We start from the raw sequence: 27,425 nt of genomic DNA, 5'->3' as shown, positions 1-27,425 counted from the left end.
ATATCCTGTTTTTAAAGGGACAGTCCCGAATTTAAGCCCGCCTGCAGGTGTCCCGACTTTTTCTTAAAAATGAGTAAATTGTCCCATATTTTCTGTCTCCCCCGCCGTCAGTACTGGCGGGTCCTGGTGCTGGCCAGATCCCTGGTCGCCAGCTGCCCGCCCAGCGGCAGTGAGTGGGGCGGGGAGTCCAGTGGCCAATGATGGGGGTGGGTGTGGAAGGCTGGTGGGGGGCAAAGATGCAGTGCGCGAGGCCAGCCACTCCCCCTGCTGGTCCGTCAGCGCAGCCCCCACTGCATGCCAGCTCTTAGCCAGCAGGGCCCTGTCCCCGTCCCGTTTCCAACCAGCACTGGCTGCGCGCTTCGATCTGTGATGGCTGGTGAGTGCAGGCAGGTGCCAGGCAGTGACTGATTATGTGTCACCTTTACTGCCCACCCATCAGCCCTTTATGTGCTCCCCCTCTCACTGTCCTCTCCCTGCTTTGCCCCTTCACACCCCCAGCCCCGCTTCTCCTCTATATCCCGGACCGGTCGGAGCGCTCAGCCCATCAACAGCTTGGCTGGCAGGCGCCTTCCTTCCCCCACTGCCTCTTGCTGGGCCAGCGCCCAGGGAAAGCCCAAGACCCTCTGGCCCAGGGCGCTGGCCAGGAGGAGCCGAGCCCTGCCTGTGCCAAAGCCCCACAAAGCACCGGCACGGGGAAGCCTCTCCACCCCTCAGCTAAGCTCTGGAGTGGCAGGGGTGGGGAGCAATATCCAGCCTGTTCATGCCCTGGCCCTGCAGGCTCCACATCAGCTCTCTGGGCAGGGGCTTAGCACCCTCTTCACCCGCCCACCCCGCTCTGGGTCCTGCCCCCAGGGAGCGTGGGGCTGCTCTGTACCCTAGGCACCTTCCCCTGCTGAGCCACCTCTCTGGTCGGGTTTGCTGAAGCCCCTGCAGTCAGGTTCCCTGGGGCCTGGTGCATAATGCATCCTTAGGGCTTAATCCAGTGGTGGGCAGCCCAGATGCCGCATGCGGGGCCCATCAGGGTAATCGGACTGTGGGCCGCGAGACATTTTGTTTACACTGACTTTCCACAGGCACAGCCCCCCGCAGCTCCCAGTGGCCAGGGTTCGCTGTTCCCGGCCAATGGGAGCTGTGGGAAGCAGTGTGCCGCAGTAGCATGCTGGCCACTGCTTCCCACAGCTCCCACTGGCCAGAAACAGTGAACCGTGGCCACTGGGAGCTGCAGGGGGCCGTGCCTGCGGACGGTCAACATCAGCAAAATGTCTCATGGTCCACAATCAGATTACCCTGATGGGCCGCAGGTTTCCCACCACTGGCTTAATCCCTTCCTGCCCGCGCTGTAGCCAGAGGACAGGAGGCAGCTGGGTTATGTCGGTGGCCAGCAGCAGCCTGGAGATGTTAGCTGCCTTTCGACACTGTGCAGGCAGGAAGGGACAAGCTGATTTCAGCCACAGGAAGAAGGGGGGTGCTGCAAAGACACAGGCCAGGTCATCCCTTCCCTCCATCCTCCTCTCCTGCAGCTGGAAGCACCTCACGTCCTTTCCCTCCCCCATAGACAGTGCCAAAAGGCTGCTGCTGGCTACATTCTGGCATGAACCTTGGTAGAAATCTGGGGGGGGGGGGGCACGTGCCCCCACGTGCCCCCACATGTGTTGCTTCAGGAAGACGCAGCACCAAGTACCAGGAGAGGCAGGTCCATCCCGGGGGCCCAGCCAGGCATGGAGGATGGAGAGCGCCAGGCAGGGGGGTCAGGTCAGTCAGTCACCCTCCCTGTGTGAAAGTGGTGTACGGGAGTGTGTGTGTCACCTCTCCCCATGTGAACCCTAAAGCCTTAAAGATAAGAAAGCAAATAAAAAGAATCCAGCTGTGCAGCATTTCTTTTTCACAGGAGCTCAGTCACCTTGATGTTAATTTGAACGTTTGCACTGCATAGTTCTGATCGATCGCTATTGAACTCGCTTGAATAGGAGTAATTTTACCACGAGTCCCGTATTCAGCATAGGGAAATACGGTCACCCTGTCTAGTGAAGATCTGCTAAATTGATGACAGGGCGTTCTGCAGTCGACCCTGGTACTCCAGCTCTTCGAGAAGAGTAAGGGAAGTCGACTGGAGAGTGTCTCCTGTTGACGCAGCACAGTGAACACACTGGGGTAAGTCGACCTAAGCTATGTCGACTCCTTATTACCTTATAGAAGAAAGGCAGAAAAAGAACAATAATAGCTTCATCGTAGATGGAGACTGTTAGTCTGCCTCTGTGGATCAGAATAAGTTTCTAAACTGGATTATAAAAAAATTTCAGTTAGTTCTGTAGTGGTTTCTATACTACAAGACGGGTTGGATGGATTTAAACAAATCCAGATGAACGAAGATTAGTTCTGCAGTTGTAATTCTGATATTCTAGACTCAAATGTTGCATGCAGGACATCTTGGTCCAGATAGTGGAAATTATTCTACAAGGGTTAGTATACAGCCTACCTAGGCAGCAGTAGGCAATCATTGTCATTACAGACTAATCACAGTTAGAACTGTTCGAATATTGCAAACAATTTTTCTGATTGTTTTTTTCAAATGTTAAAACAAGTTCATTTTGGCTGAGCCCATCTTTGTGTTTGCTCTCTCTGAATGTTCTATCAAATGAATTTTCTGGTAGGAGTGCTCATAGAAACAGCAAATTTTGGATTCATAAATGTAAGTAATCACTTTGGAAACCCTGATTCCAAAAGTTACATGCATCCAAAAAGGAACCAGAAATGTGATTTTTTGATGGAGTTACTTCACAAATGTAGGTGGAGTGATCTAGAGGGTTGCTGAAAAATTAATGCACTCAGTGAGCATTTTACTGTTCATGTATAGGCAGGACCCAAGCAGCAGGGATTCATAGTGTCATTGCAATCTGTCCTGTTATAAAGTGCTGGTGAACATTCTGGTTCCTTTACACTTCTGGTAAGAACAATGTATAAGAGTGATTGCCAGGATCAGAACAAAAAAGGAGATCTTGGAGTAGAAGCAAAACTGGTTTTAAAGGAAGAATTCTGTCAAAATGCCCCTCTTGTGGAAAAATCTTCTTATATCTTCCATATACAATAGAATAATGTAACATTAATTCACGTCAGTATCTGAGACACCCATTGTGGATTACCAAATTTATGTTGACTAATGTCATTTAGTCTCAGTTATTTATTATTGTATTTCACAGCATGCTACTAAAATTACTGTAATATTTTGTAAAAAGTAATGAAGCCTTAGATACAGAAGAACCTAATTCAAGCACCTTTGGGTTAGCCCCGACCCAGCACCGCACTTTAGTACTTGCCTAATTTTATCCCCAGGAGTAGTCCCTCCAGCGTCAGTTGTACTTACAAGCGTAGGCATTGTGTGACTGCTATATTTGGGGAGAGGGGCAAAGCACGCACGTGTGCACGTGCACGCGTCCGCATGTGAACGCTGAAGCCAGTCTTCTTGGCTCACTGGCTCTCTCCCCCGGCCTTGAGGGTACTCGGGCTGCCGGTGCTGGGGGGCGGATATGCTTGCTTAACTGGGGAGCCCCAGCTGCTGCTGGCCGACACTCCAGCACCAGCTGCTGCAGCGATGTCACTGCTCTGGTGCTGCTGCTGCCACCACCGAGGGGACACCACGTGCCAGGCTCTTGCGTCCCCCCATCCCATCCCTTTCTCTTCCACACACCCTCCTTCCCCTAGCACCTCGCCCCCTCCTACCCCCCCGCCCCCCGGACACTCACCATTGTACAGGAAACAGGCAGGCACGGGGACCAAGGAGGCAGTGTCCAGCTGCCAAGGCAGGGACCCAAGCGCAGGAGAACAGCTGCTCCATCCCACCGCCTTCTCCGCTCCCCTTGAACTGAAACATGCCAGGGAGGGTGTGGGGAAGGAGGCGCAGCGTGGGAAGGTCAGAGCCCCCTCCCAGGCAGGCCAAGCAAAGCAAAGCAAGCCCTGCAGGGCAGCTTAGCATTTGCAGAAATGCGGGGGGGGGGGGGGAGTGGCACGTGACCCCATGTGACATCCCCACACACACCTTGCCTCTGTTTGGGGAGGAGGCAATACCCTCCCTGCACCTGCCCCCAAACTATGCCCATGCTTAGAAGCCTAAAATCAGGTATGACCTTAAGTACTTTACTAAATCAGGGGCATAAATCTTTATTGAGTTATTGGGTCAGTGCCTCAGCTTATGTAGATAGGCATAGCTCCATTGACTTCTGGAAGCTGTGCCAATGTGCACAAGCTGAGGAACTGATCCATAATGTGAGACCACAGGATTGGGGTTATTTTATTTTATTTTTGTGAGCATTTTTCAATTTGTTGATTAGCATTATGGCATTTAGTGAGATGCTAGTTTCTAACAAAATGCGAGCTGTGTCAGTATGTGGTCTTTACATGAACTGTGCAGCAGACATATTTAACACGAGTTTGAAGGCATATTTTTTAAATCTGTAAATTAGTCAGTTTCCATGACATTTGATATAAATGGTACAACACCATATATTTGGCACATCCTGTATTTCATGGTGAATAAGACTGGAGTAAAGAATAAGGTAGTAGAGGCCTCCAGGGGAGAGAGAAAGATGAATTATAAAGTTGGTGCTGGAGGATTAAGAAGGATGTCTTGGGGAAAAAGGAAATACTGGAAGAGATTTAAATTCCAGACTAAAGCTGGTCCAGGCTTTAGTATTATTCAAGTCACGTGAAACTGCATTTTTTCCCGTCAAGCAGAAAATACACCAGTTTAATTCCATCTGGTCTCAAAGTCCATAGGAAAGGAGGACTTGTGGCACCTTAGAGACTAACCAGTGTATTTGTTATTTATTTTATTTATTTATTTATGCTCAAATAAATTGGTTAGTCTCTAATGTGCCACAAGTACTCCTTTTCTTTTTGCGAATGCAGACTAACACGGCTGCTACTCTAAAAAAGTCCATAGGATTTGTCATCATTACATACAACATTATGTCAAATAAACTTAGGGACGCTTCATAGTTAGCTGCTATTCAAGTATGTATATACTTCTCTGCCGCTCTGTTCACAGCCCTGAATAATGGAAGCACAATGTGGTCAGCATGCTTTATGAATGTGGAAGCTCTTGCATATATCCTATCAACTGCATAGAATTCTAATCATTATTTTTCTCTGTGCATTTTCCTCCTAAGTTGCCTTAATATCTTCTTTAGCAATTTTTATTCTTTTAAATTGGAGAGGCCCAGATTTTTGGTGGCTGTTGAAATTAGCTATCCCAATTTATACCAGCTGAGGATCCGGCTCAAAATGTTCAATGTGACGACTTCTGTAAGAGTGGCTAAGAGGAACACAGTACATGAGGCAAAAAGTGCTGAAGCACTGCTACTCACACTGTATAGATAATAGCTTATTATGCTGGAGGTACATATATACTCAATGGTCCTGATCCCTGAAATCACTGGGGCTCAGCCTGCACGCAGAGTTTCTTGCTGGATGGGAACCTATGTTTTCTTTTCCCTTTTGGCAAAAGGTGTGTTCTTGTCTGTGAAGAAATTTCAGTTACTGTGGTCTGGCAAAGGTAGGGTTGCCACGTTTCTAATTGCTGGTAACTGGACCCCTGAGCCCTGCCCCTCCCAGCCTCTTTCTTCAAGGCTCCACCTCTTCCTCTGAGGACCCACCCCCTTCTCTGCCTCTTCCCCTCAAGGCCCTGCCCCTGTCGCTCACTCCTCTTCCCCCCCCAGTGTCACTTGCTGGATCGACTCCACTTCCCTCCCACCCCAGCTGGGCTCCCTCTGCTCCAGGGCTGGGATGGAAGCTGCTGCAGTCTGACAAGGAACCTGCCTGTAGGTAGGAGGCAGCCTCCTCTGAGCAGGAGCTGGTGCGGTTTAATGACCCAGCACCTCCCCCGACCCCGCGGTAACCAGACTTTTGGTGTCCAGTCAGCACATCTGACCGGACACTGCTAGGTCCCCTTTTCAGCCGGAAAGTCCGGTCCAAAATCGGGTACCTGGCAACCATAGGCAAAGACCAAATGGCAACAGAGATCCTATGAAAGAAAGTAAACAATTGTAATGTCTCTGACAATGAACTGTGACCTTAATGAATGAGTCAAGCATGAGAAGAAGGCTGATTGTCAATGATTCAACTTCTGTTTACACACAAGGATTCTGGTAATTCAGTCATGGTAAAAAGACCCAGGGAATTTGCTAAATTATTATTTGCAGTGTTGTTGCAGTCATGTTGATCCTAAGGTATGAGGGAGGCAAAGTAGATATAATAAAATCTTTTATTGGACCAACTTGTGGAAGATACATAGCTTTCAAACTGCACAGAGTTCTTCAGGTCTGGGGAAAGAAATCAGAGTGTCTGAGCTAAATACAAGTTGTGACAGATAGTTCAGCATAAGGAGTAACATGTAGCAGGTCAGTTGAGATGGAGTGGGTAATAAGGGTTAGATTGTTATGCAAAAGGCGTTTGAAGTGGACCATTAACTGTGAGCAGGCAGGTGTATATTACAGATTGTTGTAATGATCCATGAAAGCAGTTTCCCTGTTAAGTCCATGGATACAATCAAATCCTTACCCAGACAACTCCAAGAGAAACTCTACAACCTCATTCCCCATCAACCCACCCCAGGGACCTTCTACATGCACTCCAAGGTACACAAACAAGGGAACCCAGGCAGATCCATCATATCTGGCCTTGTCATTCTTACTGAAGGAATATCAGAACTCACAGAAACCATCCTGTGAAGGAGCAGAGAGACTGCAGCCCAGCACAGCAGGGGTTTAAGAACACCTGTGGGTTCAGCTAGTCCCGCCCTGTTATACCTGCAACCAGTGCCAGGCCTGGAGGGGGGAGAAAAGAAGAGAGCCTGGTTCAGTCAGGGGCTGACTAGCAGGGCCATGTCCCAAACTAAAAGGACTTGCATAGGGAGCAGGCCAGGAAAACAGGGATCCATCTCCCCTGTTTAGGGGTTGAGCAACACAGGACCCTGGGCCAGGACCTGTAGGAGAAGGGGGCGGTCAGGTCCTCCTACAGCCAGTGGCACAGCAAGGAGGGGTAGCGGGGCAGCGGCCGCTCCCCCACTGAGCACAAGTGGCGCCTTGTCAATTTCTTGGCGCCTTTTAAATTTTCCCCTGTTGAGGGAACAGGGGGAGCGATCCAAAAAAATGGTACCACCTGCTGCGGCACTTTTACTCACCCGGCGGAGCTCCGGGTCTTCGGCGGCACCTCGGTGGCCGGACCTTAAGTGCCGCCGAAGACACCCGGAGCGAGTGAGGGCCTGCCGCCGGAGCGCCGCCGGGTGAGTAACAGCGCCGCAGCGGGTGGCGCCTTTTTTTTTTTGGGGTCGCTCCCCCGTTCCCTCCTGGCTACGTGGCTGCCTACAGCCCCCCGAACCAACGATCTAGCCACTAGCTTGCCCTGCCACTGAGGGTCCTATCGCACATCCTTACATGATTCACCATACAAAGTGCCAGCTTCCTCCAAGACACTAGCAATTTCCTTTGCAAACTCCACAACATTAACAACCTCCCCCAGAATCCCATCCTTGCCACCATGGATGTCACCTCCCTATACATCGATATTCCTCACCATGACGGACGGCACTGGTTCCTGCCTCAAATGCCTACAAGAGAACGGACAACACTTGGCTATCCACACAAAACACAGCACCAAACTCATCCATTTCATCCTCAACCACAACAACTTCACATTTAACAGCAAACACTTTCACCAAAATGTGAACAGCCATGGGTACTAAGGTAGCTCCCAATACACCAGCCTCTTCATGAGCCATCTCAAGGAAGAATTTCTGAAAAATGCACCACAAAATCAACAATATACCTGAGATACATCAATGATATTTTCATCCTTTGGACAGAAGACCTAAACTCTCTCAGAGATTTCCACCACAATTTCAACAATCACTGCCCATCCATCAAACTCTCTGTAGAACACTCCAACCCCAGCATCAACTTCCTAGACACAACAACTAAATTCAACATTAGAATGCTACAAATGACTGTATTGAAGAAACTCACTGATCACCATTCTGAAGCCTTAAGAAGGTACCCAGAGATACAGTGTTCTGCTGGAGGGTATGGCTATGTGCTCTAAACATCAGGTTTGAAATATTGAGTCTCCCTGGAGCAAATGATGCAACTTGCAACAACTTGAAACCTAGGAAAGGTTGCACAGAACTTTGTCTTTAACTAAGTTCCATGCAGTTAACTGTGTGAATTTTCAGGCCATACCTTAAAAACTGCAGCTGTGATGTCTGTGTGGATGTTAGAGCCAGGGTTGTAAGAGTAGGAGTTTGTGCTTGCATCATTATGCTACATATCCTTCCTCCACTGCTGTAGAGCATTTTCTGCTATCTTCCGTCTCAAAGTTAAATGCATTTTCATGGTGTGCCAAGTGTATAACAGGCCAAGTGCTTTGGGACGAAAGATGTGGTATAAAGGTAAACTATCATTACAATGTACTCTGCTTCACTTGAGCACAATATATTTGGTTGTATTCCAGGGAACTGATTGAGCCTAATTTCAGTGAGTGGTAAAGGCTGCTGATTAAGTGGGATGGTATTAGTAGAAATTTAGATAGTGCCAAGTTGCTTAATGGTGATTAATCAGGAGTTAAATAGGTGTGGAATTCTAAGTTCAGATCTTTTAGGACATAAATTGCTAAATAAAGATTAAGAGGTATATTTTCCTTAATTCTTAGGAGGCCTTAGTCAAGGATGCCCGTGTTTATGTGGTGTCCAACCAAGCAGTTCCAGGTAGTGGAATTTACATGCTCTAGCTGCGGGGTTTTTTTCCCACACCAGCAGAGTTTCAAAGTCCTGGAAATTGAAGCTCTCTCTTTTCACAATTTCTTTTAAAATGCTAGGAAATTAAAAGAAAGGGGAAAAAAGAAAGCGAATACAATATTAAAGTATGGTTCAGTCCTGGAAAAGGGGCACAGCAAAAATGACATTTTTGGGTTCTACATTCATTGTCTCTTTCTAATTTCCAGTTCAGAATTACTCAGCTTGCACGTAAAGATTTATTTTTCATTTCTAAGTGCCCTATCCACCAAATCATCCTTAAACTCTTAACAGTCAAACTGAGTTGTTACCATATCATGCATCATCCCCAGTAACAAAGGTTCTCATAGCCCCATTATGGCTTCAGCTATATCTATTCAACCCTATCATCTTCATATTATTCCCTCAGTGATGCCTGTTCCAACCCATGTAAGGTTACACTGGTATCTTTGGGCTGTAGAATCTCTGCTGTTGGTGATGGTACACAAGACGGAAACAATCCAGCTTCAGTCTGAGCCCATGGTGAATTTGTGGGCTTGGCACTTAGAAAAAAACATACAATATTGTCTTCTGTGTATATTAGGAATTGATGCTGGTGGTTAAGATGCTTAGTGTCTTGTGAAGCTTGCTATCCTTTTGTATTTTCAGGTATTTCAGGGAGTTTCATTAATTACGCTCCTTTTTAAAATAGCCCCTCACCTTTAATAGATCTGTTTTGTGCTTTTTCTAGTGTCCTTGACTTGGTTACATTGTTTCTTTCTGTCCTCTGACCAGTTGAAATCTGCTTGTCCTTCTTGATAAAAATTCAAGTTTTCTGGACGGTAATCAATTCCATTCATCTTTCTGCAGCTCACTCCAGGCAGCCTTGACATCTGTACACATACAGAATCTTGACACGCATTTCAAATCTGATTAGATCATGACCACCAGATCCTTGACACTTACCAGCTTTTGGAGACGCAATAACTTTTCAATTGCAGCAGCAAAGAGACTCAGAGTTGCCATCTACGGTTGTCTTGATTTGACATCATCACCCACGTAGTAGAATAGAGGCATCAGGACACTAATATTCTGCTGCAATGTGACATAGTGTGTGATGATGGGAAAGCCCTGTGGGGAAGGGAGCCAGTCCTATACACAGAAATTTAGTTTATTCTCATTAACGATGTGAATGGTTCAGATCCCCAAGATGAGGATTTGAGGTGCTCAGGCAGGAGACACAATACGCAGGGGGAATGCAGGAAGGAAATCATCCTGACTGTGGGAGTAGCACAGAAAAGATTTAATTGGTAGGCATTTTTCTTGCACTTTTCCAATCTCTCTGTTCTTGGATCTCATCCTAAAGCAGTCCAAATTATCAGCAGATGAACAATTCGCATTCCATGCCTGTTTGACAAAACTGCTAGAACCCCTTAAAACTGTTTAGCAGCCCCTTAGATTTCCTTCAGTCCCTTGTTTGTGGTATTATATTTGTCTGCTTCCCCTGAGGTAGGATTCAGACTTGTTTTTTGCAGTGCCCTCTGCTGCAGTTAAACACAATGGCATGAAACCAATAAAGCCCTTTTTAAAGCAGGGAGTCTTCAAGATCCTCTTTTGTTGGAGTAAATCTTGTATGGCTTTCAATCTGTTTTAGATCCCAGCAATGCTGGTTCAAGCTCCCATTTGTTTCTATACAATGTGCACTTCTCATTGCATACCATAGAGGATGTTATTTCAGAGTTAAACTAGACACTGAGAATATAGAAAAAGGCAAAACAACACCAACAAAAAGCAAAACTGCCTAAGAATAATTCTTAGAGCAATATCTTTGCTCCAAGTGGTCTCCCTGGATCATACAGTATGTAGATACTTCATTATTTTTATTTGAAGTGTTTCTTTAATTGGAAAAAGTGATTTGCTTATTTCTAAAGGTGATCGTATTTTTCACAACTTAAATTTACATCACAGCATATTTGGTACTCTGAAACTTTGATTGGTTTCATATCAATGGCCAGGGAAGGAATAAAGGTTTCCATATCAGAAAAGAGGGTTGTTAGAACAATGTTTACAGTGCACAGATGCAGCAGCCACTACTAGGTTAGCAGTTGGCACCCACTGAAGTCTGTTGCAGCCGACTATGAGGGACACCACGCCTTCATGTCATTACTTTAATGGGTACACAGGACTCCAGAAATCCCCATTTGGAAGTACTCCCAAAAGGGGGAGGAGGGTTAATCCCTTTGGAAGTCACAGAAAAAAATTGAATGCAAAGCTTTCGTGTTTATGACTAAAATACAACCTCCATCAAATGAAATAATTCCTGCAATCCATTTCTGGCTCCACTCTTGCTGTTTTCTTTGGGCTTTATTCTCAGTTACGCTGACAGAGCAGTGTGAAGTGGCCTTAACATAAATGAGAATCAGACCCTTTATGTCTGTGGCACAGTTAAACCTAAGCCAGCAAGGGAGTCATCACCCTCTAGTAATGGCTAAATACCTGCTGGCACTTGGAATTAAATAGTGTTGCCATGCAACACAACAAAGTTCAGCCAAGTTCACATGAAGCTAAGGTGACCATAGGTCCCGTTTTGGACAGGACAGTCCCTTTTCTAAGCCCTGTCCCAGCCATCCCAACTTTTTTTTTTTTTTTCAAAATTGGGCTTTTGTCCCTTTTTCTTTTGCCGACTTGATCAGTTGGCAAGAACAATGGGACAAATGCCCATTTTTATCAAAAAAAAAAAAAAAAAAAGGTAGGGTATGATGTGGAGGAACATGTGTGGGGGGGTGAGCAGAGATGCCAGCCCACACAGGGGAAGGTAGGGCTGGGTGGGGGCAAGGAGGCAGCATTCCAGCATGCAGGGGGCTGGCAGGGTTCCAGTGACTGGCAACAGCCTCACTTGGGGGAGGGAGGCACGCTCAGGTGAGCAGCTGGGGGTGTCCTGTTTTCCCTTTGGGAAATATGGTTACCCTACATGAAGCATTGTCAGCTAATGCATCTTTTTGGATCAGATTCAGTCTGTTTGGAGGGGCAGAGGGGTGGGTAAAGAGAAACAAAAATTAATTTGAGAATCTTTCTCTTTAATTCCCAATGAGTGAAGAGGCTGTCTGACACTAGACAGTGAATAATTTTCATCAGCTGAGACAGTCACTGGAAAATCCCAGACCAAATTTTATAGCCGCAGCTTTTTCTCCATCAGACTTCTCCTCTCACCAACATCTATAACATAACTCGTCCGTGACTCCAGCCCTGCCAATATGCATGCAGTGTTGCATCACAAAGTATAAGGAGACACATACAAATATACATGCAATACATTGTATGGAAGATATAAAAAGCATAGAATCTGTACAGTACATGCCATTACTTATGGACTACACCACAAAACCTTCCCAGTGAAAAGGCAGAAAGAGGGGAGGATATTTTTGCAAAGAGGGAAGGATATTAAAGATGTATAAAGGCTGCATGCTGACAACAGGATTGTTCCCTTTTTGTTTTCCCGACCAGGTGATTCACTGGAACTCGCCAAAGAAGCTGCGAGTGAAAAACAAGCACGTGGAGTTTTTCCGCAACCTCTACCTGACATTCCTAGAGTACGATGGGAACCTGCTGAGGCGGGAGCTCTTTGGCTGCCCCAGTGAGGCAGATATCAATAGTGAAAATGTAAGTGGGAAGCGTGAGGGTGTCTTTTAACACAGAGACAATGCAGATGATTGGAAGGCTGGTTTGTGGTTAAGAGACTGGGCTGGGACTCAGGAAATGTGGGTGCAGTTCCCTGCAGTTTCCGTAACATCATATCTGACTTGGGGTACATCATTCATTCTCGCTCTGCTCTAGTTCCTGTCAGTAAAATGGGGGTGATAATCCTGCCTTTCTCCCACTCTTTGGCTGCCTTTTCTATTTAGGGTGGGATTGTCAAAGGTTTCTAAGAGATTTAGAAGCACAAGTTAAAAATCAACGGGACTGATGCTCAAAACTCCATTCGGCACTTTTGACAATCCCACCCTTCGGACTAAGATCTCTGGGCCAAAGAGCTGTCTCTTACAATGTGTTTGTACAGTGCCCAGCACAGTGGGGCCCTGGTGTCAGGTGGAGCCACTAGGTGTTTCTGTAATACAAATAATGAAGAAGAAATGAAAACATCAAGAATGCTGAGTTTGAAAGTCAAAAATCTACCTTTTACATGTCTACTGCACGGTATACAATGAGTTAACCCATGAATGTACAATTATGCTGTGAGACTACAGGAGGGTCCTGTCACAGTTCAGGGCAAGTGCCCTTGTATTCCTCTTCTGTGGTCCAGCAATGGCAATACTCTAGGCTTTCAAACCGTTACCTCTCTTGGGTGGAAACCCATGTGTCTCTCCCTCCTGACCAGGGTTTTTCAGGCTGCAGAGCTCCCAGCCTATACTGTGAGTTCCCCAGCAAGTCCGACTGCCTAAACAGGCCTGCTTTGCTTTCCCCTCAGCGGTTATAAACAGCATAGTTGCCCAGAGATGTAAGTTATCACACAGCCCTTCCTAAGCAAGCACATTTATTCTTAAGATAAGAGCATAAGAGAGAAAACATATTGAAAACAATACAAGAACCTACGTGCATGCTAATAAACTTACCAGAGATCACCCCAACTCCAACCAAGAATCTGGAAGGAGTCAGTCCCTCAAACTCCACCAGGGTTTTTTTCTGTGCTTACAAGTTCGTAACCACCTTGGCTCAGCACTCTCATGAATCTGTGAGTCACTCCTTTATACCACCTGGCCTCTGATCTTGTCCTCATGTAACAGGTGATCAGCACAGATAAAGGTCCCCTCCTCAGGGCAAAGCTTCAAAAGTCTGAGTTCTTGCATAACCAGAGGGCTTACATTTGCATACACCTCCCCGTAGAGATTTCCTAAGAAAGCCTGTCAAGGTTCCTTCCTGACTCTGAACTCTAGGGTACAGATGTGTAGACCTGCATGAAAACCCCCTAAGCTTATTTTTACCAGCTTAGGTTAAAACTTCCCCAAGGTACAAACTATTTTACCTTTTGCCCTTGGACTTTTTTGCTGCCACCACCAAGCGTCTAACAAATATATAACTGGGAAAGAGCCAGCTTGGAAACGTCTTTCCCCCCAAAATCCTCCCCAAACCCTACACCCCCTTTCCTGGGGAAGGCTTGATAAAAATCCTCACCAATTTGCATAGGTGAACACAGACCCAAACCCTTGGATCTTAATAACAATGAAAAAGCAATCAGGTTTTTAAAAGAAGAGTTTTAATTGAAGAAAAAAATAAAAGAATCACCTCTGTAAAATCAGGATGGTAAATACTTTACAGGGTAATCAGATTCAAAACACAGAGAATCCCTCTAGGCAAAACCTTAAGTTACAAAAAGACGCAAAAACAGGAATCTACACTCCATTCAGCACAGCTATTTTATCAGCCATTTAAACAAAACAGAATCTGGCACACATCTAGCTAGATTACTTACTAAGTTCTAAGACTCCATTCCTTTTTCTGTTCCCGGCAAAAGCATCACACAGACAGAACGAGCCTTTGTTTCTCCCCCCCCTCCAGCTTTGAAAGTATCTTGTCTCCTCATTGGTCATTTTAGTCAGGTGCAGGTTATCCTAGCTTCTTAACCCTTTACAGGTGAAAGGGTTTTTCCTCTGGCCAGGAGGGATTTTAAAGGTGTTTACCCTTCCCTTTCTATTTATGACAAAGCCACTTAACTATAACAGTGCATTCTTTTCTGGCACATTGTTTCAAATAGATTGTGAGGCTCATAATATTTCCCAGGGTCTTCATTAGTAATGTCTCACCCCTAGAGATATTACACACAATCCAACAATAATACATAACCATTTTGCATTTTTAATACAATGAACTCCTAAAATACTTAAACTTAATTCAAAAAGGCTTGTCCAGGATATTGCAGAAAAATACCATATCTGTCAGTATCTTTCTTTAATAACTATGTGCCCTCCCCCTTCCCCTTACCTGCACACTACAGTAGCAGTGTTCTGAACAGCAGCAAAATGCTCACAAGAGAAATCTGCCAGATTAAGTGACTCCTCTGAATACTGCAAGGACATTTATATACAGGGGGTGTGGATGTGGGTGTGATAACAATTTTTTTTTAAAGTTGAAGGAAGCCTTTACATATAGATAGATACATGAACTTTCTGTGCAGTTCAGCCACAAGAGCGTTCTAGCCAAATAGCAATTTCCGCTACACAATGTGAAGAGATAGAAACAAAAAGTAGCAGCACTTTATGGTGCCTTCTAAAGAAAAGGACAATGGATCTTGTAAAATGTCTGAGATACTCAATATGAAAGTCAGTAAAGCAAAAACAGTACCACTTACACAATACTACCCAAGAGACGAGAAGTAGGCTTTAGTATTTTTAACACCTGACAGTGTTCCCATTGCCTCTGTGGGTAAGTCAGCCATAGGACATGCCACCAATAGTTTCTCAATTACAGCACTTCCAGATGTATATATGCTGTACAGCCAAAGGCATGGCTGATACATAGGGTTATCATCTCACTTACATTTTGGGAGGATAGGGAATCAAAGAAAGTGGTGAGAAATGGATAAATAGTGGTGGAGAGAGACTGGAACAGAGAAGAGAAGAAACAGCGAAGGCAAAAATAGATGTGGAGGGGAAAGGTCAAATCAGAAGAGAAAAAACATCTTTGAGAGAGAGACTTTTAGAGAATAAAATGAACTGAAAATGTTAAAAGGTCTCTGAAAGGCTGAAGAACAGAGGCATCAAAATATTGAAGGGAAAATGGAGGATATAAAAAGGGAGAGAAGGTTAAAAAACAAAACAAGGGGCACATAGTAAGATATATATATTTATATAGGCAGTTTGTCAGATGCAACATCTTGAATCTCTCTGATTTAATGGTATCTGATTTTATAAAGGTTGTATGGCATGGCAAAGCAAGCATGTATGTCACGTGCATTTTGATGCAGCTCCTAGGATTCACACAGGACATGTGGTTCGATATGGCATTATCCCAGCATGATTCACACCTCTTGTCATGTTTTGTTGCTTAAATAAGGCTGCGGGATGGAATTATGCTGAGATGATGATACTCCTAGTGGATTAGAAGGCTTTATGTGTAGCCAGGTGCTTGTCACTGCATCTCCCTCTCCTCTGTAATACCTTGGTAAACTGATTTATTCCAGAGATTGTGTTGGTAGAGTGCAGTGAAAAATGTACGTTCTGGGTGCTGAAACTGGCAGTTCAGAAAGCTTAAAATCGCACATTTTACTGAGCTTGTAGCTGGTATGTAGATACTGGTAGGTAACTGAGTAAGCAGGTACATCTGCCATGACACTAGACTGTTTTAAGACTAGAGAGAGCTAGATGATCACTAATCCCCTGAACTCTACTTGTGATCATTTACAAGAGCAATGGCTTGTTGTGTCTTTCGTTCACAATCTGGCTTTATCAGGTGCCACCCTTAAGGCCTCAATCTAATATGCTGGTTATCACAGTACTGTAATTTAATACTTGTAACGGTGATGTATTTAGTATCTTGTTTGGAATTAAGTTCAATAGTTCATATACTATTCCCAGTTACACGAAGGCCCATTTACAGCCCTCTGGCAGCGTGAAGATGATTATAAAGATGGCTTTTAAAAGGGTGTAATTACATGTATTCCCACTGTAAGGCCCCTTTACACTGCCTTAGTTTAAATGATAATCTGCTCCTATATCTCTTTCTATGTGCAGGTAAATTAACTCATATTTTTTCCTCTTTTTCCAATAGTTTATTAAAAGACCCAGGAGGCCACACTGAAGTGATGTGCCCCCTGGACCCTGTATTTAGTAGTCTTTTCTAATAAGTAATGGCACTTCAGCTGCACCAAACAGCAGGGATGTTAGGAGTCTGGAGTTTCAAGCAGTACAAGATCCACTGTGGGTTAGAAACTGTGAACGTAAAGGGGAGACAGGCAATGGGACGTACCATGCAGGTTCATCATTATGGCTGGGAGCTGGAACATAGAATACCAGGCCCAAAAGCCAGAAGTATAACTACTGGTAAGGATACCAGAGGCTGGGAACCACTGGCCTAGGCCACAGTGATCAGTATATTGCACTGAGAAAAAGTGATAGGCATCTGTTCATGCTACTGTGTATGAGCTTTCTTTCCATTTATAGCTGCTGTGCTGTCAATCTGCTGCCAGCTGCAAAGAGAGCTGATACATTTTTGATTGGAATCACACAACACATGTGGTGACAGCTTTAACTTCCTCTCAGAGCAGCATAGAATGTGACTACAGTTCTCATAGCTTTGGGGCATCATGTACAGGTGAGCCCACATCCTAAATTCGGAAGAAATTCCTGTGTGTTGGTTATGGTCTTCTGTCTCTAAAACCAGCCTGCCTAACATGGCGACCGTAGCAAAGGAAACCCTGTGAAGTTACCATCACCTGGTTCATTGGCAAGTGTCTGTTGTCATCTTGGTACGCAACAAGAGAGAAAGGTTTAACATTTTTGAATTAAGTCAGATTCGGATCTTCCCAGCTAGCAGGAAGAGGCTGTTTTAGCTGTGACAAGTGCACAGATGGTGGTGATTTTCAAAGAGAGAAAAGGAAAAAGCTGGCTTGCTGGACTTGGGAGCTGAGATGGTGGAAATGTTCATTGGTGGCGGCTGCTGCTGCTGCATTGCCATGATTACAAGTTCCAGGATGAAAATGCTTGAATTAGAATATTCAGTCATTGTCTTGCTCCACTGTTCTTCCTCTTATTCTTTCCACACACAGAAATGAAGAGAGTTCCTTGAATCAAAGGATCTTTCATTTCCCTTAGTACAACTGTCTGCACAGCAAATGATGTTTGAGGGTCTGGCTCAGTTCCCACAATGGGGATGAAGGGAGCACAATGCTGGAATAGAAGGGATGGCTGCTGGTCAGAAATTATGCAAATTATCAGAGCTCCTTGCCAAGTCTATAGAGGAACAGCTGGAGGTCATTTGGAGGAGCTGACCATACTATGCTTGCGGTGGAGCCAGTGCCATCAGTCCCTTTTGTTTTCATGGGCACTAAAAGAAAAAACAGAGTGAACATGCTCTCCTGCACTGATTTGTGATGTATCACTACCCTTCCCTTCATGCAATATGTGGATGGGAAGTTAAGATCAGAGCCTAAGCATACTGGAAAGGCTTCCATTGACTTCACTGGGCTTTGGGTTGGGCCCTTAGTCACTCAGTACCACTTGTTTCATGCTCTTTTCCATGTCTGCCTGACCCCCCGCCCTTTTTTTTAATGCAAAAAGCAAGTTTTCAGGGAAACCCATAAAGGCAAAGCTCACAATAATCTCTTAGTTATGAGTTTTCTCTTGCTTATAATGTTGATGTCCAGCATTTCATACTAGAGGACCTACTTGTAAAGCCTCAAATACTTGAGCAGTATGTTTAATGTCCTAATATGACTCCATAGCTAAGGCTATAATATCCACTATGAGCCTGGTTTTGGCACACGGGCACAGAGGCTCAACCTTTACACAATCCCATAAAAGCTCCTTTCTGCACACAATTTCTCACGAGGAGTCCCTGCCAAAGGGGGATTTTTTTTTAATTCTTAAGCTTGAGGTGCAATGAGACAGCCCGTTTTTATGAGACTCTGGGCCTGATCCAAAGCCCGTCGAGATTCATGGGAAGATTCCCATTGATTTCAGTGGGCTTTGGATGAGGCCCTTCTAAAAGAATTTCCTGAAAAGTAAAAGAAAAAAACAGCAGCACTTTTTCAAACTATTTTCTTTTTGGCTCTTCACACTGGAAACACACTGGATGTAAACCACTCTCACTAGCCCTTTCTGAGAAGAGACTGTTTTTACCAAGTTGGAGATGTAAAGATTTTAACTAGTAGCAAAGACCTCTGCGTGCATTGTTATAATTTCCATCAGAGGAACTGGTGACGGTTGCAAGCCGTGCCCCATCTAATATTAGCTTTCTTCTTAAAAAATTAAATATGTCTAAAAATAAACTGGCAAGACCGCTTTCAAGCCAGACAATAGGGCCTTGATCTTATCATTAGATAGATGCAGAAAAAAACCCTGTGCAGCCCTCCACCATGGGAATAAATGTCTGCACTAATGGAAAGACTGGGGTGTAGAATATGTCATGGTGGAGTTTTTTTCCCTATAAATCATAAGTTCTTTGAGGTGGGAAACCTTGGTCTTCCCCAGCGGAATTCTTGTCCGTTCATTCATCACAATTATTATTATTATTATACATGGGGCTGGTACTACCACCTCTGATTAAGGTTGCCTGACATTTCCTGTTGTAAGACCCTGTTTTCAGTTGCTTATAACTTTGGCAAACTGTAACTGTTTGGGCTGAAATTTTCCATGCCAGGTGTCTGCCTCAGACTGATATTTTTGGAAAATTTCAGCCCATACAATTCAGCCATTTCTGAAAACAGACTATGGAAAAATACGTTGTTTTGTCCATGGTAAAAAGTCGGTGACTTTTTCTTTGAAGCACCGTGCATGGGAGCAGGGACTTGAAATTATAGCCTTTGCCTCAGGGATGTGCCTTTTGTTGTCTCCATGAAAATCAGTTCAAATTTGGCCAAGTTATAAACCTTTGAAAAATCACAGTTTGCACACACTCAGTAGAGACTTGCCAGAGTTTAACAAGTAAAATCCCTGAAGATTCTCCTCAGTGTGCTGGAGCTTCTCACAGCTCCTAGCCCTGACCAAACTGTGCATATGCCATCCCCACAGAGCGACTGAGCATGTTCCAGCCCAGGGCTACAGTCACAACTGTAATTGCTGCTCCTAGCTTCTCCAGACCGGAGTGGGGCCGGGCACTGGGAAATGACAGCAGGGAGCTGGGAGGGCAGAGAGAGACTGGGACTGGGTGCTGGGGGGAAGGAAGTCAGAGAAGTGAGCAGGGGAGTCTGGAGCTGGTTGGACAAGGTGCCTGGGACTAGGGACCAGTGGGGGGAAATACGGTTGGGGAGAGAAGACACATATGATAGAGGGTGTAGGGGGAGAATTGGGACTATTTGAGCAAAGAGACTGGGACAAGGGGTTGGGAAGTGAGTGGGGAAACGAATGAGACTGGATGAGAAGCAAGGGAGGGAGATTAAGGCTGGAAGCCAGTGTGTGTGGAGGAGGGGGGAGACAAACTGAAAGAAGAGCCAGGAGATGAAACCTGGGACTTGCTGGCCAAGGAGACTGGGGACAAATTGGAGCAGGAGAGTGGGGACTGGGACTGGCTGGGCAAGAATACTGGGACCAGGAGTCGGAGGGGTAGATTAGGATTTGGACAGCAAGCCCAGAGAGGGAGAGTAGGAGTGGCTGGGCAAGGAGATTGGGACCGATATGAGATGCCTGAGGAATGGAGATTGGGATTGGGAGGTAAGGATAACGGGACTGGGAAAAGAAACCAGAGGTGAGGAAGAAACAGGACTGAGACAGAAAAAGGTTGGAGGGAAGTAGCAATGCAGTCAAGTTTGTGTGGAATGGGCAAAAGGAACGGTGTCCCCAGCCTAGAGCACGCTCCCCTCCAGAGCCTGGAATGGAACCCAAGATTCCTGAGTCTCACCATTCCCCTGCTGTCAGCAAATATCTGTGGAACCCTCTGGCAAAGTATCTACCTCATCCCCCCTCTAGTGCTGGTCCACATGAAGGACAACTTCCTATTCATATGTTACTCCATTAACTCAAGTGGCAGAGGTCTGTGCAGTGGTTCTAAAGGTTCCAACTCTGCAGATGAGCCCTGTGGGTGTCCGTGTGATGCCAGATGATGGAATTTCTGTTTTTTTCAGTTTGCTTTTAGGAATTATACCAAAAAAAAGAACATTATTAAGGCTGCAAAGTCAAGCACTTAATGTGGAATGCCATGATTAAGGTTGCCTGTGCAACCTTAATTTAGCCCCCTTGAGCATATGCATTGTGATACAGTCTTTAATGACACAATCACACGCTGTTTTTTTCCCACAGGACCTCAATCTAAGTATGAGCAGAGGGACCACAGGTGGCTACAAGAAACAGAAGAGGAGAGGTTTCAGAGTAGCAGCCATGTTAGCCTGTATCCGTAAAAAGAAAAGGAGGACTTGTGGCACCTTAGAGACTAACCAATTTATTAGAGCATTAATAAAGAAGAAGGAGAGTACATGGTAGCAATGAGACAATTATGATCAGCATAATAAGCTGCAGTCACAGCTCACCATCTGCGTAGCCATTGTTCTTACCTTTACTTGTTACTCCCAGCCATCCTGTTCATCTTTCCACAGGGAGAGAGATGATGACAGAATCTTAGTTCTGTTGTAAGTGAGGTAATGCTAGTAAAAGCACTGTATGGTGGTAAAAATGGTAGTGCCCTATCTACTCGAGTGCTCCCACCATCGCTACCAGCAGTGGAGCTGCGCTAGCTAGCACTGCCAACAGCACTACCCAGCTCCAGAAAAGGGGGCCTTTCTGGTAAGAGTGCAGGGCCACATCATGGCTGCAGAGAAGGTGGTTCTGGGTTGGCTGTGGGTAAGGCTACGACCTCGTCTCCTCCTGCATGCCAGAATGACTGCACTGCGGGAACACTGGCTACTTCTTATACAGTATAATGACTCCTGACATTGCTGCTCAGACACTGGACCCTCCTCCTTGTCCTTATCACAGCTCAGTTTTGTTGAAGGCATAATTTGGCCCATTGTGTAGATACAAAATTTTTGATGGTGTAGGAGGAATAAAGGTTTAATTGATGTGGGATTAGACTGACTTTATCACTTATCAGTGGAGAAGCCAGAAGTGCATTATGTAGATCATCGCAAACAAGGGCAAGTAAATGCTTTCGCCATCCCACGCTATCTTCTGTTTTGTTTATGCTGCATTACAGAGAGCAGTTAATGTAGACATTTTTTAAGTGCTAAACACCAGGGGTCAAGTGGTCTATGGGTGTAAATTGGTGCAGCTGCATTGAAGTTAATTTAACTGCGCCACTTAAGGCTGGCAGACAGTTTGACCCCCGGCTGATATTATTTGTCCTATCTCGCCAACTGCAAAGTGTTTGCACTATGACTCTTAAGTGTACATGCTTTGGAGCGAATATGCAGTTAGGGGGCTAGATCCAAGGCCTGTTCCCTTCTCTGCCACAAACTCTCTGTGACTTCAGGCAAGTCTCTTAGTCTCTCTCTGTCTCAGTTCCCCATCTGTAAAATGGGGATAATTGCACTGCCCTACCTCACAGGTGTGTTGTAAAGATGAATGCACTAAAGATTGTGAGGTGCTCAGATACTATGGTAAGGAGGAGGTCATATAAGCACAGAAAACAGAGGGAGAGAAAATGCATTATTAATACATTTCTAAAAATTATTTAAAATTTTGTTACATAATTATTTTAAACCTTGTGAGCCAGGTTATATACCATTAGGAAACCTGGTTTTCCTCCTCTCCGCTGTGATACAGCAGATGTTTCTAGTCAGAATGATCATGAAATATTGGAGTTTAAAATGTCACTAATCCCAGATGGAATATGGGCAGTCCTAGATGTTGGACCGGTATCGTTTTGGGGGAAATCCCACATATTTTTGAAGGAAGTAAATATTTCTGTGGCATGTCAGTTTAAGAAAAACATCTCTTTGAAGCTGCTCAGAGATTTGAAACAGTCCTAGGAAGATGAATTAGTGGACAGAGCATGGGTCTGGCAGTCAGAGGTCCATGGTATGTGAAGTTCATCCCAATTCCACCCTTTATCACACAGATAGTAAGCGCCACCCATGTGGTATAAGTATATAGACAAGTAGTTCTGGTAAATTATGGGGATTTATGGTAGAATTCAGTGAGCTGCTTAAAAAATACTGCCTGGGCTGCTTGTGCCTGTCAATCCAGCCCTGCCTCAAAGGCCGCTTTCCCGGGGCTGAAGTCAGCTCCCATGCCACAGCTGGCTGCCCAGAGAAGTAATTTAACAAATGCATTTTATTTTTGGATCCGTCTGTCTCTTTGTTTTGTGTCTTGCATCTCACACTCCCTCCACTCACTGCCATTTTCATTTCTGAGACATGTAACATGCAGATGCTAATGAAAGCACTTGCTGCCTCCAACCTCAGATTCTCTCCAGAGAATAGTTACTATACACAGGGTGAAAAGGACATGGCTTTTAAACTGTAGGATTCTTCCCGAGAGGTAGTATTCCCTACATGGTCAGTGGCCAGTAGCCTTAGAGCAAAAGATTTTGTGAGGAGGGAGAATATCATGTTAATCAGATATTCCCAACTGGGAAATACATGCTGTCATTCTAAGGGAAGGAAGCTGTGCGGTAATAAGTTTATTGTTACATGTATAATGGAGATGCCAGCTTTTTTCAACAGTAGCAGGTATTAAGATCTTCCTTTTGGTGATGCATATGTTCAAATGAGGGGCTGTTTGCATAGATCATAGAATCATAGAATATCAGGGTTGGAAGGGACCTCAGGAGGTCATCTAGTCCAACCCCCTGCTCAAAGCAGGGCCGATCCCCAATTAAATCATCCCAGCTCTGTCAGTATTCCCATTATAACCCATTCTTTTCATGGATGTATAACATGGCTGCAAACTTTCAACCAGGCTATACATTCTCAGCCTGTAAATACTGAATATACACAGTGCAGATATGGATAAGATTGTGTCATTTGAGAAATAGTATGACAAAAAATAATTTAAGACAACTACCAATGGGGCAAAATTAAGGTTGTTCATGGAACCTTACCTTAGACCGGGGTGGACAAACTACGGCCCGGGGGCTGCATCCAACCCTCCAGACATTTTAAGCCTGCCCTCGAGTTCCCTCTGGGGAGCGGCATCCGGGGTTTGCCCCGCTCTGGCACTCCAGCCAGGGAGCAGGGTCGGGGCTCCTATGTGTAGGGGCAGCCAGGGGGCTCCGCACACTGCGGCTGCCCCCACAGCTCTCATTGGCCAGGAACCACGGCCAGTTGGAAATGCGGGGTGGCACTTGCGGACACGGCAGCGCACAGAGCCACCTGATTGCGCCTCCAAGTAGAAGCCAGAGTGGGGACATGCTGCTGCTTCTGGGAGCTGCTTGAGGTAAGCGCTGCCTGGAGCCTGCACCCCTGATTCCCTCCCGTGCCCCAACCCCATGCCCCATCCCTGATCCCCCCTCCCAGCCTCCCAAACCCTCAGTCCCAGCCCGGAGCACCCTCCTGCATTATCCCCAGCCCCACCCCAGAGCCTGAACCCCCAGCCAGAGCCCTCACCCCTACACCTCCCCCACACACACCAACCCCCTGTTCCAGTCCAGAGCCCCCTCCCACACCCTGAACTCCTCATTTCTGGCCCCACCCCAGAGCCTGCACCCCCAGCCGGAGCCCTCACCCCTTCCCGCACCCCAACCCCCAATTTCGTGAGCATTTGTAGCCTGCCATACAATTTCCATACCCAGATATGGCCCTTGGGCCAGAAGGTTTGCCCACCCCTGCCTTAGACAATTTCCTGGCTTTTGAGTGCTTGACTGTGCACCCTTTAATTTTCTCTTAACATACTTTATTTGAATGGGATGCATGTGTATACATGTGTGTGTGTGCACGCATGTATTATCTTTGTGTGCGTGTGTGTAACAAAAGAACACACAGAAAGATAAATACCCTTAAACATCAACCAATCAACCATTGTCATCTGTAACATAGTAGCATGTAAAGGCCCATCTGGAAAAAGGAATTACTAATATCCCCAATTTATATTTGGGGAATTGAAGCACAAAGAGATGCAGTGACTTGTCCAAGGTCACACACACAGTCTGTGGTAGAGCTGAGAATTTTAACCCAGATCTCCTGAGTCCTAGTCCAGCACCTTCACCACAAGACATTCATAAATGGCTGAATTCAACCCAGGAGACTCTGCCTGCCTGCTTTGCCTCGGATTGGGATTCCCATGGCTTCTAAGAGTTTGGGCTTGTCTCTTCAAAGGACACTCTACATTTGAATTTGTTTTAAATTGACTGATGGGGCATCCATTAAGTATCATCACCTGCATTTTGTTTGCATCTTAAAAATAAAGAAGTTAAGACTTCTTTCTACTCCCCTACTGGGTTTTATAAAAGTATTTTCTGTAGGCTCAAGACAATACTACCAAGTCTGTGAGGGGCTCAGATACTACAGTAATGGGAGCCCATATGAGTATCTTCGACAGAGAGATAAAAACTTTTTTGGGCCCACCCTTCCTCCAGCCTCTCCCTTCATTCCACCTTTACTTCACTTCACTTCACCTTCTGGGTGTGGTGTTCTGGCCCATCTAGTGGCACTGAGACCACTTAAAGAGAGAGAGCTAAAATGAGTGTGCTCTACAGCCTTAGCTAAGAGCCAGTTGGTTTTTAGCTCATGCAGTACTCATGCACTAAGCTCCAGAGGCCCCCGGTTCGATCCCAGTGACAGGGGTCTGTCAGTGTTACACATACGCCTGCTGTTCAGTTTCAGCCTAGATTTTCCTGCTGCTTGTCACTAGTAAACCTGATCTTGCAGAGACTTGGAAAGAGCATTTGTGTAACCTCCACTCCCCTCCCCAAGAAGTGCATGAGAGAGATAGCAATGAAACAATGAGATTAATTATACACAAAAGCTCAGAGCCTCGAAAGTAGAGTTGCCAACTGTCTAAATGCACAAACCCAAACACCCTTCCCCTAACCCCTGCTCCCCCACTTTTCTGAGCCCCCGCTCACTTCAGCTCCCTTCCATCGCTCGCTCTCTCCCACTCTCATTCACTTTCACCGGGCTGGGGCAGAGGGTTGGGGTGTGGGACAATGTGTGGGCTGGGAGGTGGGGCTGAGGGGTTTGGAGTGTGGTGTGGGCTCTGGGCTGAGCCTGGGGCAGGGGGTTGGGGTGTGAGAGGGCGTCAGGTTCTGGGAGGGAATTTGGGGTGTGGGAGGGGCTCAGGACTGGGACAGAGGGTTGGAGTTCAGGAGGGGACACAGGTACAGGCTCTGGGAGGGAGTTTGGAGGCGGGAGGGGGTTCCGACCTGGGGCAGGGGGTTTGGGGTGTGGGCTCTGAGAGAGAGTTTGGGTGCAGGGGACTGCTGGGGCAGAAGGTTGGGATGCAGGAGGAGGTTCAGGGTGCAGGCTCGGGCCAGGCAGCACTTACCTCAGATGGCTCCCAAAAGTGGCAGCATGTCCGGCAGCAGCTCCTAGGATCACGGGCCACCAGGCAGCTCTGCACACTGCCCCTGCCTGCAAGCACCGCCCCCACAGCTCTCATTGGCTGAGGTTCCCCATTCCCAACCAATGGGATCTCAGCGCAGGAGTAGCGAACAGACACCCCCTGGCTGTGCCTACTCCTAGGAGCCGCTGCCAAACATGCTAGCCACTTCCAGGAGCGGCATGGAGCCAGGGCAGGTAGGGAGCCTGCCTTACCCTGCTGCACCGCCGGACTTCTGGCATCCTAAAATCTCCTGGATTGGCTTCAATAGCCTCAGGAGATTAAGCTCGATTCCAGGAGACTCCCAGTCAAACCGGGAGGGTTGGCAACCCTAGGTGTCTAAAATACCTTGGAGGATCTGGGCCAGAATTCTGGCAAATGCAGAAAATAAAAAGACCGAACAACAGAATTTTTCCCCCGTCTAATATTTTTCTGCTGCATAGTCCTTGGTTCTGCTTGTAACACTAGTAGGTACAAAATGTGATTTTCAACTTGACAACAGTGTCTCCTTAATACTTGTTTTAATTCAGTAACTTTTAACACACTGTAGTTATTAGCTATTTGTTCGTAAAGTGCCAATAGTCTGGACTTCCAGAAAAGAGAACAGCCAGTAGATAAATACGTGGAGATTTCACTTCCCAAACTTCCTTTTTTCAGCTTTTGTCACTGGCAGTTGCCAAAGAAGATGTGTGTTCACTTCAAGGGGCTGGTTTTCTTTGCTTAGTTACTTGGCTTTGGAAGATGTCTGCGGAGTTGCGGTGTGGCTAGTGCCAGTTTGTCATAAATATAAAGGGAAGGGTAAACCCCTTTGAAATCCCTCCTGGCCAGGGGAAAGCTCCTCTCACCTGTAAAGGGTTAAGAAGCTAAAGGTAACCTCGCTGGCACCTGACCAAAATGACCAATGAGGAGACAAGATACTTTCAAAAGCTGGGAGGAGGGAGAGAAACAAAGGGTCTGTGTCTGTCTGGATGCTGCTCTTGCCAGGGACAGAACAGGAATGGAGTCTTAGAACTTTTAGTAAGTAATCTAGCTAGGTATGTGTTAGATTATGATTTCTTTAAATGGCTGAGAAAAGAATTGTGCTGAATAGAATAACTATTTCTGTCTGTGTATCTTTTTTGTAACTTAAGGTTTTGCCTAGAGGGGTTCTCTATGTTTTTGAATCTAATTACCCTGTAAGATATCTACCATCCTGATTTTACAGGGGGGATTTCTTTATTTCTATTTACTTCTATTTTTTATTAAAAGTCTTCTTGTAAAACACTGAATGCTTTTTCATTGTTCTCAGATCCAAGGGTTTGGGTCTGTGGTCACCTATGCAAATTGGTGAGGCTTTTTATCCAACATTTCCCAGGAAAGGGGGGGTGCAAGTGTTGGGAGGATTGTTCATTGTTCTTAAGATCCAAGGGTCTGGGTCTGTAGTCACCTAGGCAAATTGGTGAGGCTTTTTACCAAACCTTGTCCAGGAAGTGGGGTGCAAGGTTTTGGGGAAGTATTTTGGGGGGAAGGACGCGTCCAAACAGCTCTTCCCCAGTAACCAGTATTAGTTT

At 45.9% G+C, this 27,425-nt stretch overlaps 1 protein-coding gene across 5 annotated transcripts in view; it reads left to right on the top strand.

Annotated features, from left to right (window-relative positions):
- The window catches only part of LARGE1 (LARGE xylosyl- and glucuronyltransferase 1), a 367,385-nt gene that overhangs the window by 292,046 nt on the left and 47,914 nt on the right, over positions 1–27,425 (top strand). For all 5 annotated transcript variants that reach the window (XM_073324696.2, XM_073324688.2, XM_073324721.1 and 2 more), the window contains exon 10: positions 12,263–12,418. In XM_073324696.2, the coding sequence (XP_073180797.1) occupies positions 12,263–12,418 (156 nt within the window). The remainder of the gene's footprint in view (positions 1–12,262; positions 12,419–27,425) is intronic.

The sequence above is a fragment of the Lepidochelys kempii genome, chromosome 1, assembly GCF_965140285.1.
Source record: "Lepidochelys kempii isolate rLepKem1 chromosome 1, rLepKem1.hap1, whole genome shotgun sequence".
NCBI classification, from domain to species: domain Eukaryota; kingdom Metazoa; phylum Chordata; order Testudines; family Cheloniidae; genus Lepidochelys; species Lepidochelys kempii.
This window is presented reverse-complemented; position numbering and strand designations above follow the sequence as displayed.